The following is a 27937-nucleotide window of genomic DNA, read 5'->3' as shown; positions in this document are numbered from 1 at the left end:
TCCCCTCACCGAAGGGTCATCTGCCTGTTCTGCTCCCAGCTCTGTCTCTGGTGAATCCTCTCACCCTGCCCCCCACCCCTGTGCCTCTGGCCTGTACCCCGGTTCTTGTATAAATAAATCTTAAAAAAAATAGATGAGAAAATTGTGTTATAGTCATACGATAAGATACTATATAGTGACAGCAAGCAATTTTAGTTAATGACACATAGAGAATTTGAGTCAATTCTCAAAACAACTCAGATGAGAAAAGTAAGGTAAAGAGATTAATTTGCCCAGTATCATTCAATTAACTTTATAGTTGGGAATCAAGCCCACACCGTGTGGCCCCAAAGGGGGGGTGGGGGGGTGAGGGGGGGTAAAATCTACTTTGTCATAGTGTGTCAAGCAGAAAATAGAAGGAAGACAAAACCCAAATCATAAGGCTCTCTAAGATCCATAAATGAGGAAAAAAGTCAAAGCAAATGTTTCCTCCAATTCTGCGGCTCCAGGTATCTCTCTCAACCACTGGCTCAACAGTGGCTCAAAATAAGTCTCCACACGGGAAATGACAGATGTCGGATCCCAGCAGGGCAGCAATGAAGTCGGCCTCACTCTCCCTTTCCAGAAGCCCTGGAGTCCAAGATGCGTCCCTCTTCTCCATCATCCACTCGTCTTCCAGAAGGGCACCCCCGAAAGTCCCCTCGCCGAGCCTCAGAATGAAACCCCGAGCACTGTCTCTCTCACCCAGACACCCCTAACCTCAGCCCCCTCAGTCCCCAGCTCTCCCATCAGAAGACAGAGAAGGCTGCTGCGTGTCCCCACCAAGTGAAGACAGAATAAGGAGGTTTTAGGAAAAACCTTGACTCAAACTCACTAAGCCCTGAGGAAACCCGCCGGGAGGCGCGTCAGAGGAACCGGACTCGGCACTGCGCTCCCCACGTGGGCCGGCGCCGAGGGCACCCCACTCACCAGGCCGTCGATCTGCACTTGCTTCACGGCCGAGTCCCCGGAGCCCCCCTTGCCTTTGCCCTTCCCTCCCGCGCCCGCGGAGGAGCTGGAGGAGGTGGTGGCGGGGCCAGCGCCTTCCTTGCGCGACGCCATCTCTCCAGCCGGACAGGAAGAAAGAGAAATGTGAGTGACCGGAAGCGGAAGTGCGCGCTCTACGTGACGTCACGCCCGAGTCGCGCTTGGGGGCGGAGCTGGGGAAAGGCTGGGCGGGGCCTCATTTTTGCTTCTTTCTCTCCTCACGCGAGGGTATCCTTGGTGCGTGCGAAGTGGTCCTCTCCTATCGCGTTGAAACCTTGAAGACGGAAGTGGGCTTTAAAAAGTGCTTTCTGGGGCTTCTCTGGTGGCGCAGGGGGTTGGGCGCCGCGCTGCGAAGCTGTCCGCAGCCGCTGCAGCGCTGGTTCGATTCCCGGTTGGCCAGGGAGCTACCCACATGGCACAGCAGACCTCTCCTGTCTCACCTGCTGCTCCCCTCAGCAGGGTGTTTCAGTCAGACTGCAGACTGCCTGTTCTGTACCCAACTCTGGCTCTGGTGAATCCTCTCACCCACCCCACCCCCAGCCTGTGCCCTGGTTCTTGTATAAATAAATAAATCTTTAAAAAAAAAAAAAAAAAGGGCTTTCTGGGGCCTCCCTGGTGGCACAAGGGTTTAAGATGCAACCTATGAAGCTATTTGCAGCCACTGCAACTCGAGTTCGATGCCAGCCAGGGAGCAACCCACATGGCGCAGAAGACGTCTCCTGACTTGCCCCCTGCTCCCCTCAGCAGTGTATTACACACACACACACACACACTCACACACACACCCTCTGGCCTGTACCCCAGTTCTTGTATACTTACATAAAAAATAAATTTTTAAAAAAAAAGTGCTTCTACTTTATATTTAGTATGTGTCTCCATTAGGGGATTGATCATAATGGCATTATAACTCACATTTACATAGTGTATAGTGTCTCATGTATAAAATTTCTTCATTTCTAATTTTTTTAATTAGTCCCTATTCCCAGTTTTGTGAAGTATGAACTATCAGCTCCCAATACACATTAGAAAACAGACCTCAATTTTGTCCAAAGTCATTCTGTTAATTAGTGGAGAGTTGGTATTGCACTTTGTCTCATGCGATTTCAGATATCAGTTTCTAATCTGATTACATAGAAATTAATTAAAACATGGGAATTTTGATAGGAATTACCACACTAAATCCCCTTGTAGCTATTAGTTTCATGTAGGATTTACATAAGCAAAGTACCAAAAAATTTATTTTAGGTAAAGTTTCAAAGGATGATGCAGATACATTCTGTAAAAATCTCACTGATTTAGGACATATTCTGTGATCAATCTCAAATCTTTAGAAGAATACTTGACAGCTTTAGAAAACCCATTTTATTTCATAAAAAGGTTTTGTTGCTTTTGGTTCATAGTTAGTATTTCACATTATCTCATAAGGGCTGGTCCCCTGGAAGGCCTGGGGGGCTGGGGGGTTCCTGTGCAGTCATTGGAAGGTGAAAAGGGACAAGTATAAGGAAGGAAGGGTCTTTTTACCTCAACTACTCAGAATTCCACTGTCACATCTGGGCCTCAGTTTTCCCACTGGGTCCCCAGGAAGGGCCAGGGTTGGTGGTCTGGAGGTATTGGGGAAATTCAGTCTCATGACACCTAAGGTAGTTCAGGACTGTGGTCTGGCCCTATCCCAGAGGATTTGCTTCTTTCCTGCTACCTCCTCCACCATGCCCACCCCATTTCCTGAAAAAACACACACACACACACACACACACACATTATATTTCTTTAGTTTAAACTGCCTGAAATATCTGTGGCAACAGAAACCACAAACTGTTCACCAGAGAAAAGAGAAGAAAGGGAAAAGCAATAGAAATCATTTTAAGACTTAGGTTTCTTACGCATCCCTTTACACCTCTGCCCAGAGCTTGCTGAGAAATATGCTGCCCTGACAGGAACCCCAAAAGACCCCTGGCAGCACTAGGACACATATTAAAAACAAGGAAACCCAGAAAAATCTTAAGATTCAGATGAAGTGATGATGTAGGGCAACAACACCCCCTGCTCCCACACACAAGTGTAACTCATAGCCCTCACCTCTTCATAGTAGTTGGACAGATACTCCAGGGCCTCTCTTGAACTTGGGCACTCAGTAGTGGCATCCCAACTGGCTATGGCAACTTGTGGGCAGTATTTGGGGTTATACATCTGCCTGCCTTGGCCAAAAACCTGGGGACTCTTGGTGCCCGGAAGGGACATGGAGGAGTTGTCACACTTGCTGTCCCCGGTTTATTGACTTAGATGTGGCTCCAGTTTCTAGGAGCCATCATGCCCATCTGGCTAGTACACTTGTTGGTTGCCATCTGAAGACTGACATTTGACTGGTCCATGGTAGCAGGATATGGTTGTTGGGCTCGTACAGATGTCTTTTCATACCATAAGCTGTCATGCCCTATGGGCTACCACACTTGTTAGTGAACATCTGGAGCCTGATGTCACACTGGTCTGTCTTCATGGTGTTGTCATCAAAGTTCTGCTCCTGCTCTGAATATCTGACACTACTGTCTGCACTGCTCTGTAGCCCCTATGTCTTGACCCTCCCTGCAGGGGTGAGAAGAGACACCTGAGCTTGTATCATGTTCCCACTCTCAAACAGGTCACTGGCCACAAACAGGTCCACGGGGTTCATCCTGTTACAAACCATGGCTTTGATGGTTTTCTATCTGGTGCCAATACTGCATGTAGCTGCTGATCTTGGGGACTGAGCCCAGCCCCAGCTTGTTCATGAGCATTCATAAGATAATTCTACCCTTCAGACCTTTCTGGAAGTCAGGGTTGATAGAGAAGCCTGTGAGTTCCTAGATCCAGCTGCGGAGCTCTGCCTCTTTCTGAGGGTCACATTTAGACAGGAGCCAATTCTTAACTATGGAGAAAAGCCCACATGAGGACTCTTTGTTGAAGTATGTAGAGTTCAACATCATTGGATGGAGGGATGGGATGAGACAGACAAATGACATTTTGCCTATTCCTTATTTTTCAAATGTTTACTCATTCAATAAATACCTGTGCAGAACTGACAGTGGTTACACCAATGAAGGGCATATTCCTGCTCTGAATTTTTCCCTGTTTTTGTTCTTAGGATCTGATGTTGTATTACAACTTGGGACAGGAATAGTTATACCTGCCTAGGTCTTAATAATAGAAAATTAGTTACTATCAATTCTTTTCAAGTGCACATAAAGTACTCATCAAAATAGACCACATCCTGGGTCACAGAAGTCTCCACAAATTCAGAATTATTGAAAATTGACTTTAGAGTGGAAAAGTCACCTTCAGAAGACAGTCAAAAGCAGCTAATAGCAAGTTACTTCTGCATCCCTATCCCTTCACAGTGCCATCTAGGATAAAACAGAACATATGTGGAATGCCTTAAGTTTCTTTAAAGCAACTTGTTACAGAGGTAATACTATCATTTTTCCTTTAAAAAAATACATTTTGTTTGCCTAGAGTTTAACAAATATTCCATCAATTAGGATGCTCTGAGGTCCAAGTAACCAAATCAAACATGTGAACAAAGGAAAACAATTTAAATTATTCAAAACAAGAAGTAATGTATACTTACATGAAGCAGCATGAAGACCCCAATTCACATTTTTACAACTCTCTTGAACCTCCCTTCTGCCATGTTTTAGTTCTATCCACAGACTGGTTACCTCTATTATCTCAAAGTAACTGCCAGTAGTGATGAACTTAATGCACTTCTTTTTTTTTTTTTTAAAGATTTATATATTTATTTATTTATGCATACAAGAACTGGGGTACAGGCCAGAGATATGGGAGGTGAGAGGACCCACCAGAGACAGAGTGGGGAACAGAACAGGCAGATCTACTGAAATACACTGCTGAGGGGAGCAGTGGGTGAGTCAGGAGAGGTGTGCTGTGCCATGTGGGTAGCTCCCTGGCTGGGGATCGAACTCATGCTGCAGTGTCTGCAGACAGTTTCACAGCTTCACAGGTTGCGTCTTAACACCTTGCGCCACCAGGGAGGTGCACTTCTTCCTTTTGATGTTGACTGCAAGAAAAAGAAAATTTCTCCCCAACCTTGCCATTGTGGGGTTTTCCTCTTTAATCTCATTCAGATCAACTTAATTCATATGCTTTCTTTTATGTTTATATGTGAAATGAGACCACATGAGGTTATACTTTGAAGAGCAAAGTGATTTGTTCAGTATTATAGAAAGGAACAATACAGAGGGTAATGTGAGAGCCAATAAAAAGAAAATAATATTTATCTCTACATATGACACAGCATGTGGGTATTTCCCGTATGTTTGCTAAAATAACAATAATTTTAAAAACATTTGACCCTCTCATTTCAGTATTTTGATTTATAACTTACCAACTAGTATTAAAGTGAACTTGCATAGAAAAAATTTGAGCAGATCCTAAGAGTAACCTTTACATTGTATATCATGTAATTGAAACCTAATGTTGGTGTAATTCAATTATAAATATGAGACTTTGAAATAATATTCTACTGAATTACTGAAAGTCTGTTTAATTTCTTGCCACCAGGATTTCAGTTTCTGCCCTGAAGTTCTCCTGCTGCTTAAAAATATAGACGAAACCATGAGTAAAAGGGTTGTCTTCAACATTTTGTTCACTATAAATAAATAATGTTTTCAGAAAATCCTTTTAATGCCATAATCTGACATAATTTTTCATCTTTAAGCTTCCTTAAGTAACAGTAATAATATTTGCTTACCTAGAGTAATTTTATAAAGATTCGTTAATCTTCTGAAGTACTTGGCTAGGGTAAAATAAAAGACCCCATACAGTATGAACTTCTCCCACAGTTTGAGTTACGATTTAATTAAATTTCAAATAGCAAGTTTGTTATACATCAAAGTAAAACATTTTGCCCCTTGCTGCCACACCTAAACTTTTCCCTCCTCTGTACCAGTTTTCATTTTCACCGCTTTAACACCATTAAACACTTTATAGTATAATCCCCAAAGAGAGCACTCTTCAGATCTTTTATAGTAAAATACTGAATTCCTTTCAATTTACCTTGTTGGCTTTTTTTTTTTTTTAAATCTCTGTATGATGACATTCAAATCACCTATTATAGCAAACCAATTTGTTATTCTAATCTTATTGTTCAGCCATCTGACAACAGTCATCTGATAACCTCTGGCAGGCACAGTTACTGTTTGGTATAGAAACATCTTTGACAAACAGAACTCTCTTGCAAACTTTTTCCAAGAGACAGTTTCTCCTTTGTCATTTACTCTGGAGGGAGAGCTTACTGGTACTGGCTGGGTCCACAGACAGAAAACCTGCTTGCTTTCTTCAATTGACACCCTGGCGACACTAACACTGATTTGAAGTTTCTTGTCCAAGCTGCTAGACTTTTTCATATTTAACTGACTTTTCTCAACAGGAGACAGAGTCCATTGACATAACCAGTTCAAATCAAATTGTTCAGGCTTTCAAAAAACAGAACCCCCGTCCCAAAAAAAAGGTCAAGGCCTCTACATTATATAAAAAGGATTTAGTTTATTTTACTTTGAAAATATTCTATATTTTACAGAAAACATATAGTTATTATTTTGAACCTATTCACAGAAAGGGCTATTATATTAGTGAACACTAATATCAAAATTGATAAAAGACACCTGTAAATATAAAATTCTCTAGTTCTGGCAAGTAGTTTTAACTTACTATCAATTAGGATTGGGTTTGGATGCATATAAAAAGAAATTTAATGTGTCAATATAGGTTTATCCTTGATTTAAAAAAAATAGGGAGAGGTTATACATCTGTTGGGGTAAGAGGTTTAGAGGAAATCTCTGTATATTCCTCCCAATCCTGTTGCAAACTGAATATTGCTCTCAAAAAATTAAATTTCAAAACAGGAATAAAAACCTTAAGAAAATATTTTTTTAAACCTACATAGTTTATTTTTCTTCTTACGTGAAAGCAGTTCAGAAGTAGGAAGTCATCTATGTAGAGACAGTTTCATAATCACAAATAACCCAGACTCCTCTTATCTGCTTTGCCAGCTTAGCACATGGTCTCCATCCTTAAAGTTCCCTGATGATCTAAAATGGGCTACTAGTCTTCCATATATCACATCTAAATTCCAAGGAGTAGGACAGAAGAGGGTGGACAAAAGGTAAAAAAGGTGAAAGGAAAAAGGGAGACTATGATGTAAAAAGGAACAGGGTATCACTTACCTTCAAATAGCCTTCTCTCCGGAAGTCCCATGTATAATACATACTTACATATTCTTGACGAGAACTTAATATATGGTATTCCACTGCTCAGAAAGTTAGAACATAAATTCTCTTCTCTGGGCACTTTACTGTTCAGAGTACCATTAGGATTCTAACACAAAAAAGAAGTATTTAGTGGCAATTCATAGTCTGTGCCACAGTCATTATGTTACATAGAGCAATTTTGTGGTAAATTTCATGTAGCCATTTAAAATAATGAGTGACAGCTATGCTGACAGACTTGGGGTTTGTGTGAGAGGGTAGGGAGAAGATTTCCATAAGGATTGTTAGGTGAGAAAAGCAAAATGCATACAGGTGATAAAATATTATTCCATTTTCTGAATAATGGTAACAAAAAAAATCTCTATTTAAATTATACATATGTATATATGAGTATATGAGTATGAAAAATTTGCCAAAAAAGCAGGTTGTTAACATGTGTTATTTGGACATGGAGAAGGAATGAATATCTTTGTGTTGTTCCACTTGTTATAACAGGCATGTGTTACTTTCGTAATTTGAAAAACACAAGAATGTCTTTTAAAAACGTGCCGGTGTTTGGAGCCAACCTTCAAAACACTTTCTGCCATATATGAAAATTCACAATAAGCCAGTTCCTAAGTTGGGAAAGAACCTAATAGGGCCTTGATATGCAGCAGCTAACCAAAGTCGTTTTAAATGATTTATTTAGAGAAATTATGTATTTGGAGAGTAAGGTTAGCTAGCTAACAATAAGAGGAACATTGCATTCTTTTGGAGCTAATGGACGTTAACAAATGTTTATAAATATTTAATTATGAACGTAAGGCAGAATAATCTCACAATAAATATCTTTGCTGAACTATCTGGTATGCTAGCATTTATAAAATTAAACAAAATAACCTTTATGAATTGCATGTTTATCTATTTAATTGAATATTTACCTACTTAATTTCATTTAGGCATGAATCTTTCATGAAAAAGTTCTGTTTGGGAATTAGTCACACCTTGCAAGTCAACATGACTTCATTAAAATTTCATGAAGAAAACACTTCAAAATGAAGTAGACCAACATCTCATTATAAATTACAGGTGATCCAGACATAATAAAGAATTTAAAGAGTATGAAAAAATAAAATAAATTAATCCCCTACTTACCTCAGTTCAAAGTGAATGTCTATTTGCAATGGAAAATGTCCAGTGTAGTGACCTGAGAAAAAAAACAGCAGCGAGCAATGCTGTGACAGTGGTGCTCCTGAGCTATAAAGTAAAAAAAAAAAAAAAAAAAAAGGTTTGTAACTATTAAAATTAATATTATAATAATTCTCAAAGGAAATTTTCAGTTTAGACTTATTTCCCAAAAGCTCATCCAATAATGGCCGTGCCTGGCATTATTGATTTCCCAATACCAGGTGAGTTAGCATGAGGCCAAAAACCTTCAGTAGACCACTCAATGAGAATATCACATTGGCTAGAGATACCATCCGCCCAGGGTCCTGCTGTTATAGAGCAACCCCGATATTAAACGGGTTCCTGGCTGTGGGTCCTCACCCGCGCGCTTTAAAGGGACTTATGAATACTCCACTGCAGGCACACACAAAAGGGTTAATAAAAGGTTTATTTACAAGAGAAAAGGAAATAAGGAAAATGTACAACTCAGGGAGAAAATAGAGAAATAAAGTCTTTAATGTGTCCTACCCGATCCGACGACCTGGAAACCCAAAGTCACTCTCAGAGCTGACCCGGACGCTGCGAGCTGGCAGAGAGCCAAAATAGGGGACCCCCTCCAAAGCCCACGTGTCTGGCTTTATACCAACCTGGCTGCTGAACCCCACCCGCAGGTCCCAGCCACCTTCCCTTTGGTGGTGATGGGATTTGGAGCTCCCGGTGTCTTTGGCTTTGGCCTGGGGTGGGGGTGGCGTCCACAAAACCTATATGGAAATAGCTTTGGGACATCCTTTTCCCCCTAACACTTCAGGAACCCAAAAATGCATAATACTGACAGAGACTAATAATTGTCACATCCTTTCTGAATAGTATCCGGCTTCCTCAATATTTGATCTGAGAAATGGGCATTTTAAACAAGCACACTAACTTTTGCAGCAGGTCTGAGACTCCCTTTAATCTCATTTAATCTCTCAGTAACCTTGCTAGAAAAAAAAACCCTCATTTTAAATTTGATCATCACCATTATGGACTGCCTTCATGTTTGCAAAGTAACTGCTGCCATTCTTGAATCCCAAATAAAAGCTCCATTGCCTCTCATTTTGGCTTTTTTATTTTTTGCTGAACAGAGTTGTCCTACATGCTGCAGTCCTACAAGCTACATTTCCCTGCCTTTGGAATTGCAAACATTAAAGGGAAAAGCACAGGGTCAACTACGAAGAACAGCGCCCCGTGCACATGAAGCTCACCATCAGCACTGATGATGATTAAACAGATGATGATTAATCGCGCACACTGCACGCCAGCCCCTGCGCTAAACGCCACGTGCCGCTGTCCCTCAGCCCCGGTCCCATATCACGCATGCGCACTCAGGAGTCCGCCTGCCAGGCGGCAAAGCCCCTTCACCGCCAGCAGCCAGGCTGGACCGCGCCTGCGCCTGGCGTGACGTACGCGAGCAGGCTGGGCCGGGAAGATGGGGGCGTGTGCTTCCGGGGTCAAGGGCGCTTCACTTCCGGGGGAAGCCGGCGCGGCTGGTCCCCGGCCCGCCGTGTGGGGAGTGTTTCCTGACGCTTCGCAGGCCGGGCTAACCAGGCATGAAGATCACGAGGCAGAAACACGCCAAGAAGCATCTCGGCTTCTTCCGCAACAATTTCGGGGTCCGGGAGCCGTACCAGATTCTCCTGGATGGCACCTTCTGTCAGGCGGCGCTGCGGGGCCGCATCCAGCTGCGCGAGCAGCTGCCTCGCTACCTCATGGGGCAGACACAGCTGTGCACCACCAGGTGGGCCTGGCCGCACGGGAGGGGCGCGGCGGGGGGAGGCGGCTCGCGGGCCCCCGCTGCCACCCCGAGGGTGCAGACACCCGCCTGCGCGGAGCTGACAGTTCAGGGCGGGCGCTTGGGGTCCAGCGAAAACCAGCTGCGCAGGTGGGGCCTCCCTGGTGGCGCAAGGGGTTAAGTCTCAGCACTGTTGCTTTGTCATCGCTGAGTAGTATTCCAGTGTGGGTCGCCCAGCTTTTAGCTCTCTGAATGGCCAGTCTCCTCTCCTTCCCTTGCTGTTGGTTTATTTTAATGACGGTGATGAAGAGATTAAAGACGCCTTTTAAGATCACAATTCAAGAACAGTACAGGAATTGCATCTGATTTCTAGATCTCTTAGGTCTTTATAAGGGTCTATAAATTTTATAAAAATTTGTTATTTATGCTTTTTAAAAGTCAGGTTTTTTTCCTTAATAAAATGTGTTTGCTGGCCACTGGTAGGTAGATCTAGAGTTTACTCATATTGGGTTTGAAGAAATTTGGAATTTGTCTTGAGGAAGTAGAGCAGTGGAAATTGATCAGACTTGATAGCTGTCTTTGGGGAAAGAAGGTCATTGCAACAATGCGAGGAGTAAACAGGAGAAGCAAGGATATGAAGATAGACAGAGCCACACTGTGGGTGTACAATCGAGAAATAATGGGAACCTGAACTGGCCAGAGGGGATTGGCAGGAACTCAGTGAGAAATTATAGGACTAAAAGATGATGGGGTAGGGATAGGAATGAGGAAGAAAAAGGCCTAATAGGGTTTCTGACTTCTACTCAGGTTAGATAACAAATTCAAAGAGACAGCAAGCTCTGGAGAAGTTTGGTTTTGGGATGTGATGAGTTTGAAGAGCTGATGGCGGGACATAGAAGATATTCAATAAATAGTTGACAATTTGGTCTTGAACATAAAGATCCAATGCTGGTGACTGTAGAAAGTAAATTCTCTTCAAAAACTAAAATCTGGGGGCCTCCCTCCTGGTGCAAGAAGTTAAGCACCGCACTACAAAGCAATCTGCAGCCTCTGCAGCGCGAATTCGATTTCCACGGGCCAGGGAGCAATCCACATGGCACAGCAGACCTCTCCTGTCTTGCCCGCTGCCCCCCTCAGCAGTGTATTTCAGTCAGTCTGCCCGTTCTGTTCCCCACTCTGTCTCTGGAGAATCCTCTCACCCCCTGCATCTCTGGCCTGTACCCCAGCTCTTGTATGCATAAATAAATAAATCTTTAAAAGTAAATAAATAAAAACTAAAACCTATAATGGGGCAGTGGAAGAGAGGCGAGGCAGGGTGGGCAGGAGAACTGGCTAGGGTTGATGAAATATTTAATAGTTTTCATAATTTTTTTTTTCAGTTGTGATGGAAGAGGTGCCTAGAAAGCTTATAAAAATGCTAATGTTTTATTTACTCCAGATTTACAGATTTGGGGATGAAAAAGGAACTAGAAATTAATACAGTTATTGATAAATATAATTATGCCATTTTGAAATGGATAGATGACACTGAAACAGTGGCTTATATTAATATAAAAATACAGAGTGAAAGGGAGTTTTTGTTTTTTTTTTAACAACCTGATGACTCAAGAGTTTTTCACTTTTCTAAACTGAAAATATTTTGAAGGTGTATCAATTTGTACTTAAAGAAGAAACATACAGCACTATGGTTGGAGGTCAAGGCATCTTGTAAAACTACTTATAGTCACATTTCAACTCAACCACTTATTAGTTGTTTGGATTTGAGCATATTACTTGAAATCTCTCAGAATGAGGTACTTTAAAATAAGGGTAATTTTAAAGTAGGCTACCTAACTTCATAGAACTCTTTAGAAACGAAGGAAAAAATACAAAGAGCAATAAGCATGCTGTGTGGCACAAAAGCACTCAGTAAATTTTAACAGTTATTGTTCTTTCAACTTGGTGTATACAAATAGAGCCTCAGTGTACCCAAGTCTTTTAAAAGTGAAGTGGCTGCTGTATGATTTGTGGCTGCCCTATGACAGATTTAGTTTGCTGTTGTATAAAGTTGAGTACTGTTTTTTTATGCTTGTTTTTTTTGAACAACTAGTATCTATCAATTATAATTTTGAGCTGCTAATACTGTTTTTTTCAGGTGTGTGTTAAAAGAGTTAGAAACATTGGGGAAAGAATTATATGGGGCAAAACTGATTGCACAAAAATGCCAGGTGCGAAACTGTCCCCATTTCAAGAATGCAGTCAGTGGATCAGAATGTCTGCTTTCCATGGTTGAAGAAGGAAATCCTCATCATTATTTTATGGCAACACAGGTAATACTAGCTTTGTTTATTTATTTAAAATCAATATTCATTTCTTTCCCTGTTTTCCTTCCCACCACCATCCCTTCTGCCCCTTGACTCTTTCTATCCTTTCCGTCTTAACCCTAGAAACCTCAGTTCTGTTATCAGTGTCCAGTCCACTAGTTTATAATTATTTTGTCAGTTCATCTGCTTTGTTTTCTCATATTACTCATATGTGCAGTTGTGTAATATTTGTCTTTTTCTTTCTGACTTTACTTCAAATAATTCCCTTGAGCTCCTTCCATTTTGCTGCATTTTGTCTTACTAGCTGAATAGTATTTCGTTGTATGAAATCTATCTGTGGGCACTTAAATTGCTTCTAAATTCTGTCTATTGTAAGTAATACTGCAGTAAGCATTACGGGCCATTTTTTTTTTTTATTTTTTAAGATTTATTTATTTATTTATACAAGCACTGGGTACAGTCAGAAGCACGGGAGGGCGAGAGAATTCACCAGAGTGGGGAACAGAACAGGCAGACTGACGAAGTATACTGCTGAGGGGAGCAGCGGGCAGCAGGAGAGGTCTTCGCGCTTTGTGGGACCCTTGCTTGGCGGCCGGGGATTGAACCTGCACTGCAGAGGCTGCGGGCAGCTTTGCAGCCCAGCGCTCAACCACTGTGCCACCAGGGGAGGCCCATGGGCCATATTTTTTGAGTTCATGATTTTGTGTTCATTGGATAGAAACGCAGAAGTGGGATTGTTGGATCATACAGTATTTCTATTTTCAGTTTTTAAAGATAAGTCCAGACTGCTTTCCAAAATGGCTGCTTCAGTTTACAATCCCATCAGCCATGTACTAGGGATCCTCTTTGTCCACATCTTCTGCAACACTTCCTGTTGGAAATCTTTGTGAGATACCCACAGATGTGAGGTACATCTTTATCGATTGCCCTTATTAAAAGTGACGATGAGCATTGAGCATTTTTTTCATATCTTCTTTAGAAAATTGTCTATTCAGATGTGCCCATTTTTAAATTCAGTTGCTTGTTTTTTTGTTATGTTTGATGAATTCTTTGTATACTTTGGCTATAACCCCTTGGATAATACGGATAATTCTGTTTTTAAAACTGGAGTCAGTTTTAATAATTTCTCTTATGTCATGTGGCATTACATAGAATCAGAAAAAAAAGGTAACATTGGTTATTAAAGTGTTTAGACTTTTAAAAATATTGGATTTTAGATTAATTTGTAGTCAGAAGTTGTCATTAAGTAATTGGGGAATCTTAAGCATAGTGATTTTTTCCTTAATTATTGAAATTCCCTTTTTTAAAATTACTAACATGGAAGTATAATAATATGTTTTAGGTTTTGTGAAAGGAAGATAAGTAGAGCAAAGACATTATTTTCTGTGTCAATAAATGTTTTTTCACATTCCTGTATTTCATACTGCTTCTTATAAAATCATGTTTCCTATTATTTGAGACCATTCCACCAATATGGAACTCTTCAGACTTTTAAAGACTGAGAGAGACCGGGAAAGGAGACTATTGGGTTGATATTAATTAAAAATTGACATACATACAGATTGGCTTAAATATACTTTCCAAATTTTAAAATCACATAATTAGAGGCAAAGCTGAGTCTACAATCTGAGTCAGCTAATTCTTTATTTCTATTCTTTCAACCTCTGAGCATTCTTGCCCCTTTCTGAAGCATGTCTTGGAGTCAAAAAGGGAGACCACTTAACATATTTACCTTTGTATTAGTGTTTCATTGTGTTTCTAGAACTTTGGTGAATCCAGTTCTCACTGTTATACTTAATTGTTTATGCTCAATTTTTATATTTTCTTCCTTTATCATAAAATATATTCCCACTAACGAGACATACTGACTTGGGGGAAAAACGGTGATCTTCAACTTATTAGAAATCTATTTAAGGCATCTTATTTAATTTAGTTTACATATTTGACCTAAATAATTTTATTTTTCTTTTCAATAGGATCAGAATTTGTCTATGAAAGTAAAGAAAAAGCCTGGCATTCCTCTCATGTTTATTATTCAGAACACTATAGTCTTGGACAAACCTTCTCCTAAGACAATTGCCTTTGTTAAAGCAGTAGAGTCAGGTCAGCTAGTCTCTGTGCATGAGAAACAAAATATCAAGCAACTCAAAGAGGAGCAGGGGTTGGCAAAAAATCCTGAACAGAGAAGAAGAAAAAAACACAAGAAAATAAGTGGTCCCAATCCTCTCAGCTGTTTGAAGAAAAAGAAGAAAGCTCAGGATACAAAATCATCTGCCTCTGAGAAGAAAAGAAAAAGAAAAAGAATCCGGAACAGACCTACTGCAGAAATGTTTTCTGAAAAGCAAAATGCAGAAGGATAATGAATCCTCTGTATTCTTTTAAAGACATTCAAATATGAAAAGTAAATTTCCTTTAAAAACTGTTGACATATTTACAATAAAAGACTGTTTATTTTTGTAAATAAATATGCCTTTGCCTAAAATTATTTGTATTTTTTAAAAATGTAGGTGGATTTAGGTTATGACAGTGTTCACTTTATTTTGGAGGTGGTTATTCAGTGTAAAACTTCTCTTTCTGTCTCACCACTGACTCCATTCCCTAACATTATATGGAAATAGTTAAAAAAGTCAGTCAATGCCAAAAGGCTTGTCACAATAAAGAAGTATTCCATTTTCACTTTCAGAGAAAACTTCTTTTAACTCATCAAGAGAATATAGAATTTCTCTTTCCAAATATATGCTATCTTTGGATTCATCCGACTGTTGATTTACTTCTTATTAGGATGGAAAATTTTCTTTCTCCCTCCTTTTCTAATAGAATTTCAATCTTTTTACATCCCAAATTCAGTATTTTCATCATAAACATTGTTCACCACTGAATCAAGTAGCATGCTATGATACTTTACGTCTTAAACTACTTTGTTATTCTGGAAATTAATACTGGCCTCATTTTCTATTTGCATTTACTTGATATTGCAACATTCTATGGTAAGTCTAAGGGATCTTTTAAGCTCTCAAAGGATCTCATAGGTCATTTCTTTCCCCTGGAGGTCCTTCTGAACCTCAGACCCCCAATGTGGGAAGGTTTGTCACTTCTGTTCCCGAGCTGCTGCTTTTACTGTAGTGGAGTGTTGAGCATGTAGAAAGTACGTTTTTTGAGACAGTGTCTACTGTTATTTTTTGCATCTATTTATGAAGATAAAGAATTTTTTGTTGGTAATCTTTTTCTCTGTGTAGAACTTCTAAAGTGTTTATAAGGTCCTAGAAAAAAATCCTTGCGCTTTTTTTTTTTTTTTTTTTGAGTTCCATTTGTCCAAGAGACTGGTTTTCTTAGTGATGGTAATTTTCAATATCAAAAAATTACAAAATAATACTCTTGAAGATTTACTGTTAATTTAAAAAAGTATTTAAAGTAACTGAAGAATTAATGAAACATGTCTTTCAGCCCCTTCAACTGTTATAATCATCCATTAGGTCCAAATGAAAATTTTATGCACAGCTGCCTAAGAAGACATCTTATAACAGCAGTTCTTAAACTCTGCATTAGAGTATCACCATCAGGTATGAAGTACATCATGAATAAGTTCTCAGTGGCTAAAATAAATGACTTAAATTTGAGACTTCAAATTTTTCCCTACAGAAATGTCATCCTTACTGAACTCAGTTGGTTTTTTGGAGAACGTGAAATTAGAACTTTGCAGTTAGAACAACATAGGCTGTGCAAGTCAGGTAAATGTCTAGATTATTATTTCAAGATTCTGTTTTAAATTCCTAACAACAGGAACATTTTATAAAAGGAAATTAGAGATTTTGGAAGAAAGTGAATAGTTTTATAGTTCCTGTAAGGAAAGATAAGCACAGGGAAAAAAGCCCCAAATGTAAAGGATGGAAAAAATAAATATTAATGTTTTGCAATTAGGTAGTGTTCCTCAACTATTATTTAAAAACAAAGTTTTTCAGTATTACTGGCTATGAAACTATTTCAAGTAGTTTCATAAAGGAGAGTCGCAGCCTCCTCCAGTTTCCAGTCCTAAACTAGCTCACAGATCCAGAGCCCATTAATTTAAGATGAGTCTGAGTTGGTCCATGAACCCCCAGTTTCAGAATGTACAGTTTGTTAAACATATTGCTTGTATTCACACGCTAGTTACCTGTTAGCTCTGGTTTGTGGACTAAGGGGCATTATGGTATGAAGGGTCATGGGGAATCTGTAATTTCTCCTCTCTACCAGGATAGTAAACTAAAAGAAAAAAATATCATTGGAGGAAATGCAGTTTACTACCATCAAATACTGGAACAAAGCAGAAGTTTGATTACTGTTACATCTCCATTTAACTCATCTATTTGGTCTGTGCAGTAGCAGTTTCTTACTAATCCTCCCTAGGTCAATTTGCAACACTTGGAAAAAACAGATTTATTGTTTCCACTCCTTTCCCCCCACCAGAAAACTAGAGACCAGCATTGACTGACAGCCTACTTTCAGATGTCTGGGTACACCCTCCTCTGAGCTAAGAGAGGGCAGCATCAATGCATTAGAGCCCACTAACTTCACAAGGCTCCTCCTTCAAGCTTGTAAATGTTGATAATTTTAACCTCTTCCCTTTTCTGCTCTTGCCCTAAGAGTAGAAGCTGCTTCTTGCAATTGCGACCTTCAGAAGAGTTCCCTTTTACCTATTTAGTTACCTGGTTAACAACTTGACACCTAATTAACACTTGTTTATATGAAATTCTCTCTGTTCACACAACTTTCATGGCTTTTCTCTCTGAACTAAACCATGATCTAACAAAGGGTTTTAATTAGCCAGACCTGATTCATGTGTCCATTCTGGAGGTAGGGGGAACGGGGCCAGCTCTACTCAAATTATATAGACTGAAATTGGATAATTGATAGCCCACCAAAGGGAACAAATGATATATTATTTACAAGACAGGTGAGGAGGGATCAGGCAAAAAATTATTATCTAAACATTAAGATAATCTTTAACGATTGTAAAACACTGTTTCATAACCTTTTTCTTCTCCAAAAATCTTTTAAACTAAGTTATTGTGAAAGTAGAAAGACAAACAACAGAGATGCCACTTTACACTTACTAGGATGGTTCCAATTACATAGAAAATAACTAATGGTGTTGAAGATGCGGTAAAATCGGAACCCACATACATTGCTGGTGGGAATGTAAAATGGTGCTAACAGACTGGCAATTGATCAAGTTAAACACAGAATTATGATATTACCCAGCAATTCCACTCCTTAGGTGTATATCAAAACATGTCTTTTACACAAAAGCCTGTACACAAAAATTCATAACAGCATTTTTCATAATACTAAAAAATAAAGACAACCCAAATATCCATCCACTAACTGATGAAGGATTAACAAAATATGGTATGTCTATATAATAAAATATCATTTGATAATAAATGAAATATTGTAATTCCACAACATGGATAGATTTTGAAACATTATACTAAGTAAAAGAAACTAGTCATAGTGGATCATGTATTGTATGATTCCATTTATATGAAATGTCCAAAATAGGGAAATATATAGAGATGGAAAGTAGATTAGTAGATACCTAGGACAGGGAAAGATGGGGACTGGTAGGGGTGAAAGGGTGTAGGTTTCTTTTTAGAATAATGAAAAAAAGTCTTAAGTTGATTATGGTGATTGATATACAACAATATGAATTTATAGTAAACTTTGAATTTGTATACTTTTTAAAAAAAGATTTATTTATGCATACAAGAACTGGGATACAGTCCAGAGGTGTGGGGTGTGAGACGATTCACTAGAGACAGAGTGGGGAAGAGAACAGGCAGATTGACTGAAGTACACTGCTGAGGGGAGCAGCGGGTGAGACAGGAGAGGTCTGTTCCACCATATATGGGTCACCTCCCTGACCTGGGATCAAACTCGTGCTGCAGTGGCTGCGGATTGCTTCATAGTGCTGTGACTTAACCCCCTGCATCACCAGGAGGCCCCCCTATTTTGTACATTTTGAATGGTAAAATGTGTTCTATGGATTAGATCTCAATGAAGAGGTTTTTAAAACACAGTAAGTACAGGATATACTATACATGAATTAGGCATGTGACAAAATGGGTTGAATAAAATATACTTCTGCACTTTAGCTGTGCTTTAGTGCAGCTAAAAAAGTAAACAAAATGTATGCCATTGCTTCCAGTTTCTTTAAAGGGGGAAAAAAAACAACACTGACAAGCTATTGGGTGATAATGTTTCATTTCTTTTTCTCCTATGAATTAATCCCAAATGGATCTCTGCCAGCTTGCTGATGCTCACTATCTACTTCCTGATGCTGTCAGAAAGATGCCATCTGTTCCCTTCAATTGCCAAAATGTTACAAATTATCCAAACATTTCCACAGGTAGTAAATGCTGAAAAGGTAAATCTTCCAAATGCTCATCACATCACTTTACACAATTATTTTACAACGATGTTTTCTTCCATTTGGTGGGAAATTGATAAATCCCTATGTAATGAAATATTTTGATCTCAAAACTGAATTAGTAAATATAATCTATGTGATGAACAACACAAGTGTGGTTATGTTTAGCTACGTGATATACTAATGTTCATACTGGCACTTAGAACATCATCCACATTAAGAAAGCAGAGTGTATATCAGTGCAAAAGGAATGATGACATGGACGGAAACTGTTACGGAATGGCATCAAACTTTGGAAGACCCATGCTCATTGTAGCATGTACTGTCTACACTTGTAGACAGGGGAGATCCCCCTTAGAATGATGGGAAGCTCAGGTAGCTGTTAGGCAGGGAGCAGCCTTAAACCTGAGAAGCTTCGGCGATTTTATACCTCATCAACATCCTCTGAAACAATGGAAGGGTACAATGGAATTACTATGCAGTCACTGCATTTAGACACTGTCACTGAGATTTCCTTTGATGAAACTTCAAAGATCTGATTTTATTTCATCTTTGTGTTCTAGTAGTACTTGATGTCATTTCTGTCACCGGGTATTAGTAAGCGTTGAATGAATGAATGAATTGAATTGGATGAAATGAACTAGTATGATCACGTAAATCATGGGCTCTCCAGCCTTCCTAACCCATGACTTTCAGTATCACATTGTTTCAGTATCACATGTGTGACAAAATTGCGACCTTCTAACTTTACCAATGCACCACATACACAGCTTAAAACTTTATTCCTTATAACCAAAATGAAAAAGCATACATTGTGCAAAAATGAAAAATGATGTAAGAATTATATAAAATAAAATATTAATTAAAAAACTTTATTCCTTGAGCACTTTGACATTTGGAAATAACCAGCAGATAGAAAAAAGAATCTTAGATTTTGGCACAAAGGAAGAAATGTTTGGAATATGTTGGTTAACAAAGTATCATGTATCCTACTGTAATATTAATTCCGTCTACCTTTAAAATTCATTTACTCCATTCTCTTCATTTTGTTGTATGTATTATTCTGATTGGGGACAATCTGAATGTGTATTGAGGAGACATTGAGATAGAGATTGTGTGTGTGTATGCATACGTGTATGCTCTTTTAAATATAAAACACGTATTTTAAAACAAGTCTAGGTACAGGTCAAGGCTGTACCTAGGTAACTCTCATGAATCCTGAATTTGTGTTTCCTAGAGGTCATTGCTAATTCCAGAGGACTGAGTCACATTGTGTTTTTCCTTTGTAGCTCTGCAAACCAAAAAAAAAAAAAAAAAAAAAAAAGCCGATTCTAAGGTAGCCATCATCTTACCACATCCGAAGGGTCTGTCTATGTCATTATGTTTTTGCATTAATACACACTCTGCCCTGACTTCCTGGGAAGACAGCACCTTCCCATTCCCTATTATTTCTCACTAAAGTGAGAACGTACTTTAGGCTTTCTGGATGGAATAGCATATCATGCATTTTTTTTCCTAACCTTGTCCTGGCTAAACACGTTCTGGGCCATCTGAGATATTTTGGTAGCTTTGGTGAAATAACAAAAGGAGGAGAAGAAAGTCACTCGCTGAAGGTGAAAAGGGGAAAAGGAAGTCGGAAATAGGATATTTACAATTATTGTGAGAAGCAGAATGTTGTGGGACAGTGGATTGTAGCCCCTAGGGTGCATCAGAATGACGGGAATAGTGAAAAAATTAATAGATGCCCAAACCCTAACGGTGAAATTTAGATTCCCTTACTTTGGGTGGGGCCCTGACATTTGAGTAATGTAAATGTTCTCCAGTATTTCTTGGGTAGCGAGGCTGAGAAACTCCAATGGTGAAAAGAACTTGGATTTGAGAGTTGGGCAGTTCCAGTCAATCGGACCTTCACTCCGACTCAGTTTTCTTCTTAGTAAAATAGGGTTAATATGAATTGCAAGTAAGTAGAGTTTGACATTCAGTACATATTTAATAAATACAGGGTACAATGGAATTACTATGCAGTCACTGAAGCACATATTTTAGAAGATGATCTAAGAAATGCTTGTTCTATCACCCCTGTTCTTTCTCCTACCCACCCCTTATTGGTAACTTCTCAGGCACAGACTTGAGCCTTCTCTTCCTTCCTAAGGAAGATAAGGAAAACATTTTGATTTGAAGCAGTTATTTGAAGCAGTTATTTGGCTGCAAATCTGTCTCTAATGAGATTTTTTAGAAAATCAAATCAAATTCTCTGAAGGAGGTGCTTTCATTCAATGCTAATGCAAAATAATTAATAGTGGCCATTTGGTTCTTACCTGCCAGCTTTCATTCATCCTCTTCTGCGAGCAATGTTGCAGTTGTCCTTGGTGAAAATCTTCTTAGCTATTTTCTCTGCTCACGTGGTTCAGATGGAGTTCATGGCACTCCCAGAGCTAGACTCTGGCATGTGACTAAGAGTTAGCAGCGATCAATCACATGCTCTTGGCCTCCATCAGCTTTCTTCAGAGATGGGCACATTCTTGGAACCTTTGCTGGAGAAAGTAAGAAAAGGTGAGTACTTTTCTGCTCCATTATTACACAAAACATATTTCCCCTTTGAATGATTGGTCACTTAGGAATATCTAATGGACACACTGATTTAAGCTACTGTCATTTTGCTTCCCTATTAGTCAGAACAGAATCAAATCCTGATTGAAATGCAAAGAGAGAGAAAATAAAGTCCATGCTGTCCAGGAGTGTGTATTCAAAATGGGAAAGTCAGAGGCAAGTGAATTTAATGAAGAAAGTGTTTCTGTATGAATTAAAATAGTGTTCTTTGCCCTCTAGGAAAAGGATTATCCAGAGTATATACTTGAACTAGGCAAGGCTTTATTAAGAGACTCAGGCATGAGGGAACCAGTACAGGGAAGGAGAATTTAGCTGATTCTTAGAAAGGAGTTCAGAGCAGATATTTAAAGGATAAGTCCATGGGGAGCAGGAGAGCAGCAGCATAGCTTGTGCTAGGTTGGGCTATGCGCAGGCATGCATAGAAAGGACACACTCCAACTGTGTGCCTTCTCCCTTCAGGAAATTGTGAGACAGTCATCAGACAGAACCAAACTGTTTGGGCCAAACAGTTTGGATGGGTTTGTCAGGCCATTTAGTCTACCTGTTGAATTCAGACTTGTGGCAACTCTTAGTTTACCAACTCACATTTTACATGGAATGTCAAAAAGTTGCTATTACAACTGGATCTATCCAAGTAGAAAAAAACAAACAAACTTGACCCTTAACTCTTTCCAGACAAAGTTTAATTTGAGATGGATCATCGACCTAAATGTAGAACCCTGTATATCCAGTCAACCAACCCAAACACCAAGCAAACTCCAGGCTTAATATTTCTATCTTTGTTCTTTCTTGCCCCAATGTAAGTTGTCAACCAGTTAATTATTGTCTATTTTGCTCTTCTTTCTGTCAGCTTTAGAACACCTGTTGCAAGAATTTTAAGCATGTAGGTATTAAAATTAAAAAAAAAAAAACCTGATGTCTTACTGTTAGAAATGATTATGTATATGGGGAATTTAAGGAATTTCTGGGTGGCAGAAATAGATGATGCCTTTTAAGAGACATCTTTAGATTTAATTCTAGCATCCCATAAGACTATTATGTACACTATATATGGAATGATTGTAATTACATAGTATATTGCATAAAAGTGATATTTTTTTAAAAAACAGTAACTTCCGAATACCCTGTTTCTTACACAGTGCTTGGTAGAAAATAGATACCTAATATTTGCTGAATGACTGTGTAATCAAAGTAGGGTTGTTAAATATGTCACTCTAAGAGCTTTCGGAAGATATTGCCATATTTTGAAAATTAAAACATTTTTAAACATTTTCCAGCCTTTTTGAGGTGTAATTGACCAAGAATTGCATCTATTTCAGTTGCACAACACGACTTTTTAAAATACACTTTTACTGAGAGATGTATGAGTGTAAGGTGTACAACATGTTGATTTGATATATTTATATGGCAATTTGACTTCAACCATGTTGGCTAACACTTGTATCATTTTACATAATATCTTTTTGTGCATGTTATGGGAAAAATTATGGTCTAGTTTCTGAGCAACTTTGAAGTTTATAGTGTAGTATTGTTGTCTATGATCTCTAAACTGTGCATTAGATCTCCAGGACTTATTTGTCTGGTGATTTCAATTTCATCTGCTTAAACAACATCTCCCCATTCCCCCATCACCCAGGTCCTAATAACTGTCATTCTACTCCTGTTTCTACAAGTTCATCTCCTTTAGATTTCACATATAATTGATATCATATAGTATTTGCCTTTCTCTATCTAATCTCACTTAGTAAAATGCTCTTAAGTTCCTCCTATGTTGCCATAAACAATAGGATCTCCTTTCTCATGGTTGAGCAATAGTTTCTATACATAATTAGAACATCTTCTATCCATTCATCTACTGCCAGGCAGGATGTTCCCATATCTTGGCTATTATGAACAATGCTGCAATAAATTTGGAATGTATGTATTTCTTCAATATTCTGTTTTCAGTTCCTTTAGATACATACCCAGGAGTGAAACTGCCAGATCAAATGGTAGTTCTATTTTTTGTTTTTGAGGAATCTCCATACTGTTGGCCCAGTGGCTGTACCAATTTACCTGCCCACCTACAGGGTACAAATGTTCCCTTTTTTCCACATCCTTGACAACACTTGTCTCCTTGATGATAGCATCTCATACCTGTTAGAATGACTATCTCATTGTGGTTTTGATTTGCATTTTCCTGATGATTGATATAAATCACCCTTTCATATACTTGTTGGCCATTTGAATGTCTTCTTTGGAAAAACATTTATTTGGTTCCTCTTCCCATTTCAAAATTACTTTTGCTGTTATATGTTTATAGCAGATAATTAATATTTGCTGGATGACTATGTTATCAGAGGAGCATTGTTAAATCTGTGATTCTGTCAGGTTGTTCTGGTGATGTTGCTGTATTTTAAAACATTACTGAATTTCTTAAAGAAATTTGCTTATAGAGCCTGTACTGTATTTAAGAATACCTTTTTCTGCCCCTAGAGGGAGCTCCAGCCTTCTCTAATGGTCTCCCCATCAGCACTCTCCTCCAGGGTTTTCTTATTCCATGCCTAAAGAAAAGAATTGAGAAGAACCTGCTAAGGTTAAAAACACTTACTAGACTTTTTCTTTTTTTTTTTCTGGAAGAGAACACTCTGGTGTGGCCTTGATGCTCTTCCTTCATTTTGAAAAGAAATTAAATGGGGATCCAACCTAAACAAGCTTGCTAAGTCAACAACCTGTGCAAAGCTTATTGGCTTAATTGTGGGAATCTGGACAACCCAATTATAGGTCAGATGATAGATAGCGTAGCCTGGTTTGAGAATTTTGCCCAGCATGGACCAGTCTGTAACTGGGATCCATCAGATTCTCATTCCTTGGATTTTAACCATGAGATACAAAGAGAATCAGTCAGTTGGGGGGTGGAGGAGCATATTACCCCAAGGGAAGTCAGTGCCATAAGGAGCAGGAACTTTGAGTAAGTAGAAATATGGAGGATGATTATATACATCAGGCAAGTGTTAAAGAATTATTAATATAATACATGTAAGGTATTTGGCACAGTTCTAAAAAACAAAAAAAGATGGTTCTATTTTCCATTTCACATGAGGAAATTGAATATATATAGTTATATATATTCTGTTTATATATATATTCTGAATATATATAGTTATATATATTCTGTTATATATATATTCTGTTTCCAGAGAAACAGAAATAGTAGTTGTCAGAACATACACATACATAATCTTTATATATATTTACATACAAAACAAAAAATAAAATAATCTCAGGTGCTTTTGAAACTTGTTCTGAAGATAATTTCAAATTTGAGAGGGATTCTATAGAGTATTAGTATTATTGGAAAAATATTCAGTTTCCCAAAGTACCATTTTGAAGGACAACATTCACTTAGTGGTACTCATATGTGGATCTCTATTTACTGAACCCTTGATGTGCTAGGATTTATTGATAAATAAGATACAGTCTCTCCTCCTGAAGTTTGTGATATGGGAAACATATATAAATAATGAATTTTATTACATTGAGATTAGTGTTATATAAAACTCTTTCCAGCCATAAAATTCTTTGATTCCATAATATATAACATCACTCTGACTTTTATTTTTTAGCACAAGGCAAGGTATAGCTATAAATGAGAAAATTATTTATAAATAATTTAAAAAATATCTCTGCCTGGGGGCTTTAAAAGTTGGTAAGGCAAGTGACATTTCAAGTAACACTCAAGTCATCTGATAAAGATGTGTACCAGAGACAAGGAGATATTCAATGACTGTTTCTCTTAAATCAGTGACATAAGAAAACAGCAGTCTGTCTTGATGCCTTTATAAAAACTGACCATCTTATTTAAATTATGTCTACTCTAGTAGAAAAGAAAACCCTTTTGAGACTTCATTATATAGTAGGCACCATTTGCTAACTAAAGGAATGAATGAGGATAGAGTGAATGTCACATAAATTACCAAATATGGGTCAAATAAGTTTATGCTGCTTGCTCTAAAGCTTTGACAGTTATGACTTAGGCCTAGTAGCCTTGTTTTTATGCTTCCTGCCATTTCATTACGTCATCTCTAAGGACTTCCTACTATTAGGCCTCAGATGTAAGGGGTTTAACACTTTCCCAGGTTACATGCTCAGTATTTGCTCAAGTTTAACTGCCCTGTAGTGTTGCTTTTCTGAGCATTTTCAGGCCCTTCTCACCAAGTTACAAGGACAGGCACAGAATGAAAGCTGAGGCACTCGCCCTCATTCTCACCTCGTTAAGTTTGGGGATCACCATAGCAGCAGAGCAGCTCCTGTTCTGACTCAGTTCCAGCTTGGGTTGAACAGTTTCTCCATGGTGACCATGGCATCAACATCCCTCAGAGCATCACCTGCTTAACATACCAATTCCTGGGGTCCATTCAATCCAACCAAAACAAAACCCTTGTAGGTGAGACCTAGAATGTACAATTTTAAAATCTTATAAAAATAGCTCCAGGGGCTTCCAGGGGCCTACGGGTTAAGTTTCACAGCTATCACTGAGGCCTGAGTTCCATCCCAGCCAGGGAGCTAACCCACATATGGTGCAGCAGACCTTTCCTGTCTTGCCTGCTGCTCCCCTTAGCAGTGTATTTCAGTAGATCTGACTGCTGTGCTCCCCACTCTCTCTGGTGAATCCTCTCAGCACACCATCTCCCTCCCCCCCACTCTGCCCTGTAACTCTGGCCCACACCCCAGCTCTTCTACTAAATAAATAAATAAATATTAAAAATAGCTCAGGGCCTCCCCTGGTGGCGCAGTGGTTGAGCGCTGGGCTGCGAAGCTGCCCGCAGTCTCTGCAGCACCAGTTCAAACCCCGGCCACCAGAGAGGGTCCCACATGGCACGCAGACCTCTCCTGCCGCCCGCTGCTCCCCTCAGCAGTGTCTTCTGTCTGTCTGCCTGTTCTGCTCCCCGCTCTGAATCTGGTGAATTCTCTCACCCTCCCACGCTTCCGACTGTACCCAGTGCTTGTATAAATAATAAATAAATCTTTAAAAAATAAATTGCTCAGAGAGAGTAGGTTTGATGTTGCCTATATCCAACAACCCTACCTTTGAAGATACATGTCCTTTGGGTATTTTTCTCCCTTATAGTCCATCTAAGGGTGAAGCAAGGATGGTTTCATCTTGGTCCACAGAATTTCCATCAAAGAGAGAAGACATAACTAATTAGAAGTAACCCTGAATTCTCATTTGGATTGACTTTATATATATCCATATATCTCTCCCTCTTATTTGAATAACAATTATTACTCATACAAATAGCAACTATTATTTCTTGAGTATTTTCTGTATGCAAGAATTCTATTACAAAATTTAGAAAAATTCACAACAGTCTCCATGATAGATGGTTTTTTTTTTAAATAAAAGAACAAAAGTTGAGATAGATAAAATATGATGTGCATTGTTTCTCAGCTATCAAAAGTTAAGACTTACAGCTATAAGTCACCAGATTAGTATGACTTCAAAACCAAAATGCTTATTTACAATTACTGTATGCTGAAGAAACTCCATCTAGCCATTTTACTTGCCTCTTGAAAAAATCTTAAGGGAGCAAGAATTTTAGAAAAAATTTTTTTTTACTTCCACCCATACTAAGCAAAGCTCCTTGAGGATGGAGTGATAGAGCTGTCATCAATCAGTATTGGCCTGGCTTGAATCAATGCTGGGGAAGAGAAACTAGGAGACTTAATAGGGCAATCATTCATCATGAATTTATTTGGAGGTCTGGGGCACTGTCTGCATTTTACCCTTTGAAATATAAACTTAAATAGGAATTGACGGGTTTCCTCTAGAAGGAATCTCTGTTTGTCCAAAGCCTGGGGGATCGTTGGTCAAGATGTCATGTTGTTCTACTTTAGCAAATTCTTTGAAGATAGAATCAAGAAACTTGAATTTTCATTATCTTGGGTAAGAATTCTAAGGTTCTGTTGCTCAGGCCAGGATTCAATTAAACTTATTTCAACAAACATTTATTAAATACCTTGTCTATGGACTATATTAAACTGGGAAATCAAAGAGGAATAAGACATAGACCATACATAGAGGAAATCAGTTTAGTTGGGGAGATGAATATACCAATAAGAAACTTGCACAGGGTGGGATAAGCATGACAGAAATTTACACAGAGGACTGTGCGGGCTCACGAGGGGACAGTGAGCTTAGCCTGGGACTGCGGATGCCAGGCCAGCACTCTAACCTGATTTAGTTGTTTTGTGGGCAACATTTGGAGTGCTCAGATCTCTTTTACACTAGACTCCCTGACACTTATAGCAGGCATGCCACCTTCTTTTTTTGTTTTTATTGTGGTTTTTCGTGATTCCAGAGTCTCAGTGTTGGGAATACACTGAGAGAAGTGGGAATTCTGAGGGACAAATGAGCTTTCCCTGTCTTTCTTGTGCCTCCCGACTTGTGTGTGTC

The 27937-nt window shown here is 38.9% G+C and overlaps 2 protein-coding genes across 6 annotated transcripts in view; one reads left to right on the top strand and one right to left on the bottom strand.

Moving 5' to 3' along the window:
* EIF3H (eukaryotic translation initiation factor 3 subunit H) overlaps nucleotides 1-1109 on the bottom strand; it is a gene marked incomplete at its 3' end in the record, with an annotated part of 91645 nt that extends 90536 nt beyond the window's left edge. For all 5 annotated transcript variants that reach the window (XM_084229621.1, XM_084229622.1, XM_084229623.1 and 2 more), the window contains exon 1: nucleotides 949-1109. In XM_084229621.1, the coding sequence (XP_084085747.1) occupies nucleotides 949-1080 (132 nt within the window). In that variant the 5' untranslated portion in view covers nucleotides 1081-1109. The remainder of the gene's footprint in view (nucleotides 1-948) is intronic.
* An 8891-nt stretch (nucleotides 1110-10000) lies between these two features.
* On the top strand, nucleotides 10001-14845 carry UTP23 (UTP23 small subunit processome component; the record flags this gene model as incomplete). The annotated part of the gene is made up of 3 exons (XM_084229140.1): nucleotides 10001-10188; nucleotides 12317-12491; nucleotides 14462-14845. 3 exons carry the CDS (start codon nucleotides 10001-10003, stop codon nucleotides 14843-14845), a joined length of 747 nt encoding a protein of 248 aa, XP_084085266.1.
* Nucleotides 14846-27937: the final 13092 nt, after the last annotated feature.

This window comes from Talpa europaea (assembly GCF_964194135.1).
Source record: "Talpa europaea genome assembly, chromosome: 3".
In the NCBI taxonomy this organism is placed as follows: Eukaryota; Metazoa; Chordata; class Mammalia; order Eulipotyphla; family Talpidae; genus Talpa; species Talpa europaea.
Note: the sequence above shows the minus strand (reverse complement) of the source record. Positions and strands in the feature narration are given on the sequence as shown.